The 8,228-nt window shown below is 41.3% G+C and overlaps 1 protein-coding gene across 1 annotated transcript; it reads left to right on the top strand.

The window, feature by feature from the left end:
* The first annotated feature begins 220 nt into the window (after positions 1 to 220).
* rx1 (retinal homeobox gene 1) lies at positions 221 to 7,920 on the top strand. The gene is made up of 5 exons (XM_070961311.1): positions 221 to 488; positions 1,375 to 1,691; positions 2,853 to 2,854; positions 5,753 to 6,006; positions 7,123 to 7,920. Exons 2-5 carry the CDS (start codon positions 1,390 to 1,392, stop codon positions 7,597 to 7,599), a joined length of 1,035 nt encoding a protein of 344 aa, XP_070817412.1. The 5' UTR covers positions 221 to 488; positions 1,375 to 1,389; the 3' UTR covers positions 7,600 to 7,920.
* Positions 7,921 to 8,228: the final 308 nt, after the last annotated feature.

The raw sequence follows: 8,228 nt of genomic DNA, 5'->3' as shown, positions 1-8,228 counted from the left end.
GTCTTGTCCAGGCTTCATTAGCCTGGGCCTCCTCCTGTGGGGGTGAATGGAAATGACAATACTTGAGCAGAAAACAGCTGCCAGTCACTCTTAGAGGGGAAGGATTCCAATTAATAACCCTCTCTTAATCCCCTTGTTTCACCTCCTACGCCCCCTCAGCTTTGTCCACCTCTCCCTCTCTGTCTTCCTCCTCTTCCACTCTCCTCTCTGAGCTGGACTGCATGGCGTCTGAACTCAGCTGTTCAATGTTCTTTGCACTGGGCGACTTCATTTAGGTACACTTCACGTGAGTGTTTCCGTCAGGACTGTTTGTTTAATAGAGAAATAGTTTAGAGAGAGATGCAAGGAAAGCAAAGCTGGCTGAGCTACAGCGAGCGGTGCACATTGCGGATCTGGGAAGACTGAAGTTGGAGGGTGAGCTGCTGGGAGGAACAGGTGGAGCACTGGCAGGAGCAACTTTAACAGTTCAGCATATTAACTTCCAAAAGGTAAGCTCTACCGCTGTCTCATCTCATGGCTGTCACTTTTCAATGAAAACCTCAACCTCAGCTGTGTTACTTGTCATGCAAGTGCCTGATAGTGAAAATGTGTCTTCAGTAGTTAAATCATGGTTAAATCAAAACCACGCAATCCTTCTCCTCTCTGTGTGAGTACGTGAAATTTGCTCTTCTGCACATGTCTGTAGATGTGTGGATTTATTTTCATAGCATGGCGGAAATAACAAATTCAAGAATACAGAATCAGTTTTGCGCACTAGCTCCCATCCAGTCCATTTACTTAACTCACTTTCTTGGTTTATTTTACTAGTTTTTGCACATAACCCTCATTCGTTCTTCATCAACATGCATTACTTTATCCAAAGATTATGTAACCTGTGAATGAATTGCTGTATAGAAACAGTCAGTAGCTGCAGACTTCACACTTGTAGACATAATTACTTGCCCTTTAAAAACTTGGTTACAATATATGCTAATTGTAATGGTAATGTTATGAGTCAATGACAAGATATGTGTCATAAAGTCTTTTTCATTCCAATAGAGAGACTTTGATTTACACTGTAAAATGAAATCTGACTGTTTTATAATGTACTTTTAAAATTTTGCTATAAATGCATATTCATAATCAACACTGTACACACTGCGGGTCATTCGTATTAAAAAGTCAAAGTGTGGATTAAGAAGTTTGTGTGTGCCAAACGCGTCAGCACGCTCTTCAGTCATACCGTGCCTTTCAGAGTGTAAGGGACAGACTCTCTGCAGGGGATAAGCGGGTTTAGACTGATAGAGAGAGTCATCTAAGGTAATCAGGTGATCTGTACTCACTACTTTACTTTCAGTCCTTCAATTACCGTAAACCCCTTTCTTCTGATCGCAGTGCCCACACGCTCGAATGCATTTATCACTGGATACCATGAGCATGGTGGACGACAGCTGCCTCTCACCCAGCAACTTCCACGAAATGGGGAAAGGTGGGGGCATAGCTGCGGGGGGCCGCGTCCACAGCATTGATGTCATTCTAGGTTTCAGTAAAGACCAGGACCCCCTGCTCAGCCCTGCTGGAGCCCCACTACCCCATAAAGTGGACATAGATGGCCTAGCAGAGCCTGGGAAGCAGCAGGAGCCCTCGTCACACCCGACCTACAGCGGGCACCTTCCCTCTCTGAGAAACGGCAGCACAGAGCCGCAGCAGCAGCAGCAGCAGCAGCAGCAGCAGCAGCAGCAGCAGCAGCAGCAGCAGTACCACGGTGAGTCAAGCTGCTGCTGATGGGGATGCTGGTCTCCATCATGGCTAAGCAGAAGTGTTTTTTTTTTTTTACTTTCATACCATCATGTATCAATTTTACTTTGGTTAAGTTGCTTGGTCAGTGCAGATCTTGCTTCAGACTTTGATATTGAAGGTAAAGTTTATGAATCATCTGATTTTTAGCCTCAAAACACATATGATGGTCAAGGATATCGATCTCACTGCAGCACCTCTGGTCTTGGAGGCCCGGATAAGTATGAGGTCTGGGTTCAGTGTTTCAGAGATTTGAATTAGATAAGAAAGAATTGATTTCGCTGCACTGACGGTCAGATATTGATGCCCCTGAGCAAACATAATAAATCTTACTTGACCGCTGCCCTTGAAGTTATCTGTCCACCAACAGAGGTTCAGCCATTCATGGTCCAAACAAAACTTATCCAAGATTGAAGTTAAGATCTTCAAAGCCAGAATACCAGATTATTCCTTGGAGCTTGACCAGCTTTTCATAAGACAAGGAAGCATATCAAAGATCATTTGTAACAGGCACAGTGCTCTAAAAAGACATACCCCTAAAGTTATATTCATTTAAAAGAGAGCTTTCAAAGAGAACATCCCAAAAAAACAAACAAACAAAAAAAAAACCCCAACCCATTTATTTTCAAATATAACCTAATTTTTCTGCACTTTTGCCAATCTGCACAGTGGGCCTGACAATGAGACAGTTTAATTAACCAAACAATGGAGCATCAATCTGGTGTAATATCACAATCAATTCCTCTGTCTTTTGTCATTATTTGAACCATTCTTTGAGAGGGGCAACTGATAATTAGATATGAGGGACTTTTACTGACACCAGATCTTATATGTTGGTGCAGCATTTCTGTGCAGTTTGCATCCAATTAAATCCACTCACATGCAGAGTCAGAATCACTGCGTTGTACACTGTTGAAATGTAGAGCCTGTTGCATTAACCATGTGAGCTGTGTGGGCTGAGATTGAGAGATAAATCACAGAACAAGATGGTGTAGGGGGTTTATGTCCCCAAGCCCAATCCCATCCCCTTGTGGAATTCCCCTAATCTTCTCTTCTGTGCAGATTAGACTGTGCAGCGGTTCATTCGAGTGTTATTGTTATCATTCTGCCTCAAAATCAAATTCATCACGTTTAATCTGAAGCTATTTTCACATGTAGGATCTGGCAGGTGGTTGGTGATTTTGTGACAGGGACACAAATGAGGTGGAGATGGAAATATTCCATGCAGAAAGAATGATTACGAGTGATCCAAACTCAGTCACTGAATCCAGGAGGACGTTTGTTTCTTTTGATTAACATACATCAGCACCAATGACATCAGTCTTTTGTATGTAACTATCCTGTGAAGTCAGCCCAGTTCCCCTTGAATGAGCTACTTTTCTGTGTTGGGTGTCAGTCGCCCCCCCCACCCAGCCTCTAGATGTTCTGCTGGCTGATAAACAGTGGGCAGCCTTCAGACCAGCGGCTGTAATGGTCTGACAGGCCAAGAGCTGGTCACTGAACCAGACCTGACCTCTGCCTTTGTCAGAGCCTGGCCTTTGTCATAGCAGCTTAATGAGAAGTGGATAAATGAACCCCTAAAAATCCTGCTTTGCTTTTGCCTCTGCTCCCGTTTGCCAGTTGAAAGACCACAATGACCCCCTCCTTTGTCTCCGTCAACACGTCTCGCTCACATTTACATTTAGATACTGTCAGTTGTTTTGCTGAGGCAGTGGCCGATGGACAATCAACATGTGTTAAACAATGATGCTGAGAAAACATCAAATACTAATTACAAACTACGATACTAAAAAAAAAAAAAAAAAGCTTCAAACTGATAGTGGTTAAATGTGAAGGTTTATTCTTGACTTCAGAAACATTAATTTGACATAAAAATTAAAACATTTTTTCTTGCACTAGTCAATTTAGAGATTTTGCTTTGATAACATCTTCTGTCAGACTAATGGGAGGAAAATGTCAAAAATACTAATTCATTTTCTCAAAATGAGTTTTTTTCTAACATCCTTCATCGCTTAGCATTTTCATCCACTAAACCTTCCAGTTTTATTCTTATCCATATTCTGAGGGTTTGGGTTTATATAGCGTTTTATTACTAAAAACATGCTTTTTTTTTTCTTTTTTTTTTAAACAGCAGTTCATGGTATTTTTTATTTATAAAGCGATTCCCAATGTAAAAACCTCTGACTCCAGTATGTGAAAAATGAAAGAAGAATTCTGAACCTGACTTCATGCAGCGTTTTGATTTTTGCACTGGAAATGTATGCATATTTAGATATGGCTGATATTTCATTTGCATATTTTGAATATAAAATTTCTTAAAACTTGTAGTACAAAAAGTAATTGTCTCAGTGTAAATAATCAAGTGGGGGAAATATGGTGATATCTCCTGATTAAAAATTGCATCCTACTCTCTTGTAGTGTCTCACCTTACAGCAGCTACAATCTTTTCATGCCAATAATGTCTCAGGTGTATCAGGCAATAATGTGAAAGCAATGTGAGAATGTAACACTTACAGTGATGAACCTACCGAGATTATCAGTGCAGCTGGAATTTGCAGCTTCCCTCGGCTTTAAAACCTCTTTAAACCTGCTTTACGCTACCTATTTAAGACCAAACCAAAGAAAGACACAGCTAATGATTAACTGGTGAACAGTGTGACATTTAGCAGCTAAACAGCCAAATACTTCCCTCAGGAGTTGGTGGAGACCAAAAACAGAGCTAAAACAGAGTGAATTGTTGACTCACATTCATCAAGTGGCCACAACCCGAAACTCCACATGAATGAGAAGGTTTCTCTGTAACTGGTGGATGTGTAAATAAGCAACAGTTTAGCAAGTTTACCACAGTAACTTAAGAAGTGATGATGTGTCAGTATTGTCTTCACAACTTGTTTCTGCTGAATCCAAATGGCCAGAAGATTCAGATATCACAGGTTTATATTAAAGTTCTGACAACTCAAACTCCATCCACTTCATAACTGATTATGTTAATTCACTGAATGTATATTGACTGTTTTGACAGACAAGACAAGATTTTCTCTATATTTACTGTTTCATGCCTAATTCAGAATTATTCAACTTGTATCTGTGGGTCAAATCAGGTCCAAACAATTGCTTCTTTCTACTCAGATGCCAAATTTGCACTGCAAACATGAAATTGCATTGTGAATTCTAATACTTCACTTGACTTTCAGTCAATTTAATCTACTTTCTGTGACTGACAACTGCTCCAGGACAACCTGAACCTATACAGATTCAGGTCTGATTTTGGCAGACAGAAACCCTTCTGGAGCAGTTGTGTCATGAGAGCAACTGAACTGATTGCTGGATCATCATCTTTGTATTTTGTTTAATTCAGTTACTTCCTAGTTAGACTAATTCAGCCAGTCATCTTCTCTTGACTGGTAAAGTCTTAATTCTGCTGTGTGATGTTTTCTGTATTTCTGTGGTGTTGAAAGTGAATGTAGGCAAGACATGGATATTTTCATGTTTCTGGAAGCAAAATATATTTTAATGTTTCTGTTTTAATGAACTAAGAGTGGGTTTGTAGTCTACTGTCAATGGTCAACACTGTTAGACAATGTCTGTGATGCAACAATGTGATTTACAGTTCAGTCCATAAAAAGAAAGGGAACACTTGTTTCGAAACATCTCTTTGTGGACAGTTTACGTCTGGAGAAGATAAACACTGGAAACAACTTTTCTAAATCCGATTAGGAATGTTTTTGAACCTCATTGAAGTTCAGGGAATTGCTTGCTTCACTGACCTACAGTAGCCTATTGTTGCAGGTGTCAAACTAATGTCTGCTCTCCTGGAAAGTGGGCACCGCATTCTTCATTTCAACTTACCATTCTGCTTTTGTTTTTCCTCGAATATTTGAGCTCACATTTGTTTTGATAATCACCACGTTCAAATAAAAAAACCTGTATGAAGAAAATATTCACTCCTGGTCCCTTTATCTCGTGTTCTGAACAGATACCGGCTTATTCACAAACAAATGTGACGAGGAACTGAGCGAGCTGAGGAAGAGTGTAGAGAGCGATGAAGGCAAGTCCCCAGAGCCATGCAAGGACGATCAGCCCAAGAAGAAGCACAGGCGCAACCGCACCACCTTCACCACCTACCAGCTGCATGAGCTGGAGCGTGCCTTTGAGAAGTCCCACTACCCAGACGTGTACAGCCGTGAGGAGCTCGCCATGAAGGTGAACCTCCCGGAGGTCCGAGTTCAGGTAGGAGGAGACAGGAGTCTGTCCAAACTTCATAGATTAATTAATGAATTATCATTAATAAAGCCAAAGACGTTCTGTTTACATGAGTATGAGTATTCAGGGTCTGCAGTGTTCTCTTGTGTTGGGCCATTACTTAATAGATTACATCAGCAGGAGAATTAGATCACTGAATCACAAGCTGGCAGCTAACCTTATGAACTGTGGTGTTTCCAAATGCTGAGGTGCAGAAACATGCAAAGCTTTGGCCTTTGGCTTGTCAGTATTCAGGTGATGAGATTATACTAGATAGTTACGCGAGCAGGGTGTGTGTTTCCAACTGTTACAACACACACTGCCAACGTCACGAAGAGTTGTAAGGACAAGAGAGTGCAGTCTTTGAACAGAACAGTGGCTTGTTCAGAGGAAGATGATGGGAAAAATCACACCTTAAAGGTTATGAAGAAGCCACTGGATTCAGCAGTGGGAGGTTGAGGACAGGTTCTCAGGAAACTGGACAATTAATCTTTATTTTTTATACTTTGTTTTTGTAATGTTTGTTCTTGTGGAAGAACTGAACAGGCAGGTCACAATACAGCCCCCAGGAAGAAAGAGATGCATACAAGGACAATCACTATCAGTCTCAGTCCATCCAGTCCTCAAAAGAGATCAATATGACTATTGTCATATAATTTCCCTTATTTCCTTTCTTTCTATGTGTGTCCATATTCGTATATAATAACCAAAGTCTTTAGCATGATGGCTGCTAACTGAAGATTTCAGGAGCTTTGAGCTTCGTCTCATTTGTTTCTCAGTTGCTATCCTGTGACCTAAATATTACATTTTGTCACATGATAACAGGTGGTTGGACAATGAAAATGACCAATATTGAACATTCAAACTCAACTTCTTAAGAAATATTTGGTTAGTGCTGCAATCATTATGATAAATACTACTATTTTTATACCGAAACAGAATCATCAGCCCAGTTACAGTTAATGATAGCATCACCACACACTTGAATGAGTATAATCAGACGCACATTGCATATAGTTGCAAGACTCCTGGGAAAAAAGAGAAACATATAGATCATGCACCTCTTTTCCTCATACTCAGGTAATGAAAACTTTTGTCCTCCAGGTCTGGTTCCAGAACCGCAGAGCTAAATGGCGTCGGCAGGAAAAAATGGATGCCAGCACCATGAAGCTCCACGACTCACCCATGCTGTCCTTTAACCGCCCAGCACCAGTTCATACCAGCATGGGTCCCATGACCAACTCCCTTCCCTTGGACCCCTGGCTGTCCTCTCCCCTGTCCAGCACTACCCCTGTCCACAGTATCCCAGGCTTCATGGGTCCAGCTCAAGGCCTCCAGCCCAGCTACCCCAGCCACAGCTTCCTCAACTCCACTCCTCACCCTCATCCTCACTCTCATCCTCATCCGTCCATGGGCCAGGGGATGCAGAGTATGGCTCCTCCTCCCTACCAGTGTCCGGCACCGTACTCTGATAAATACCCTCTGGAGGACGTGGACCAGCGCAGCTCTAGTATTGCTGCACTGAGAATGAAAGCCAAGGAACACATCCAGTCTATGGACAAGACCTGGCAACCCATGTGACTAACAAACCTGCCAGTGACATTGGGAACTTGAGATGTTGACGTTGCTTCTTGGGGTTCAGGGTGACATATATTAAAGAGTCAAATGTTGGAAAATGACAGAAACGTCTGTTTCCCGCAGAGCAAAGGAAATGGATTTTGAACTGCGAAAGCTGAGAATTTTAGGACTTTCTTTGAACTTTCTTTTTATTTTTTTTATTTCTCCTCATCTCAAGGACATGAAGCAGACTAGTGAACTCTACTCTACAATCTTGTTAAATTTATTTCAAACCACCAATTACCAGACATCTGTTCTCCTTCCAGTTTTTAAGCGTTTAACATTGCTGTGGGTGCTATAAAAGCAAATGTCTTCTCGGTGAGCATTGCTTTAATCACAGATTGCATCCGAGGAGCAATTTCTTACCTTATCAAACACTTTTTGTAACAAACCATCTTTGCAAGCATACCTTCCTTTGATGCATAAAGATGTTTGTATGTCCCATGTGACATCCAACATGCAGCCATTCATCCTTTACTTTTCCCATTTTTTCACTACGTTTGTGCTTTTACTAATTAATCCAATTGTCGTATTTTCATGGGTCAGCTAATCAGCGTCTCGGAGTACTTTGTGAATGAAAGTCAAGTTTCATT

This window comes from Chaetodon trifascialis, chromosome 4 (assembly GCF_039877785.1).
Source record: "Chaetodon trifascialis isolate fChaTrf1 chromosome 4, fChaTrf1.hap1, whole genome shotgun sequence".
NCBI classification, from domain to species: Eukaryota; Metazoa; Chordata; class Actinopteri; order Chaetodontiformes; family Chaetodontidae; genus Chaetodon; species Chaetodon trifascialis.
The sequence above is the reverse complement of the archived record's forward strand: the minus strand, read 5'-3'. Positions and strand labels throughout refer to the sequence as shown.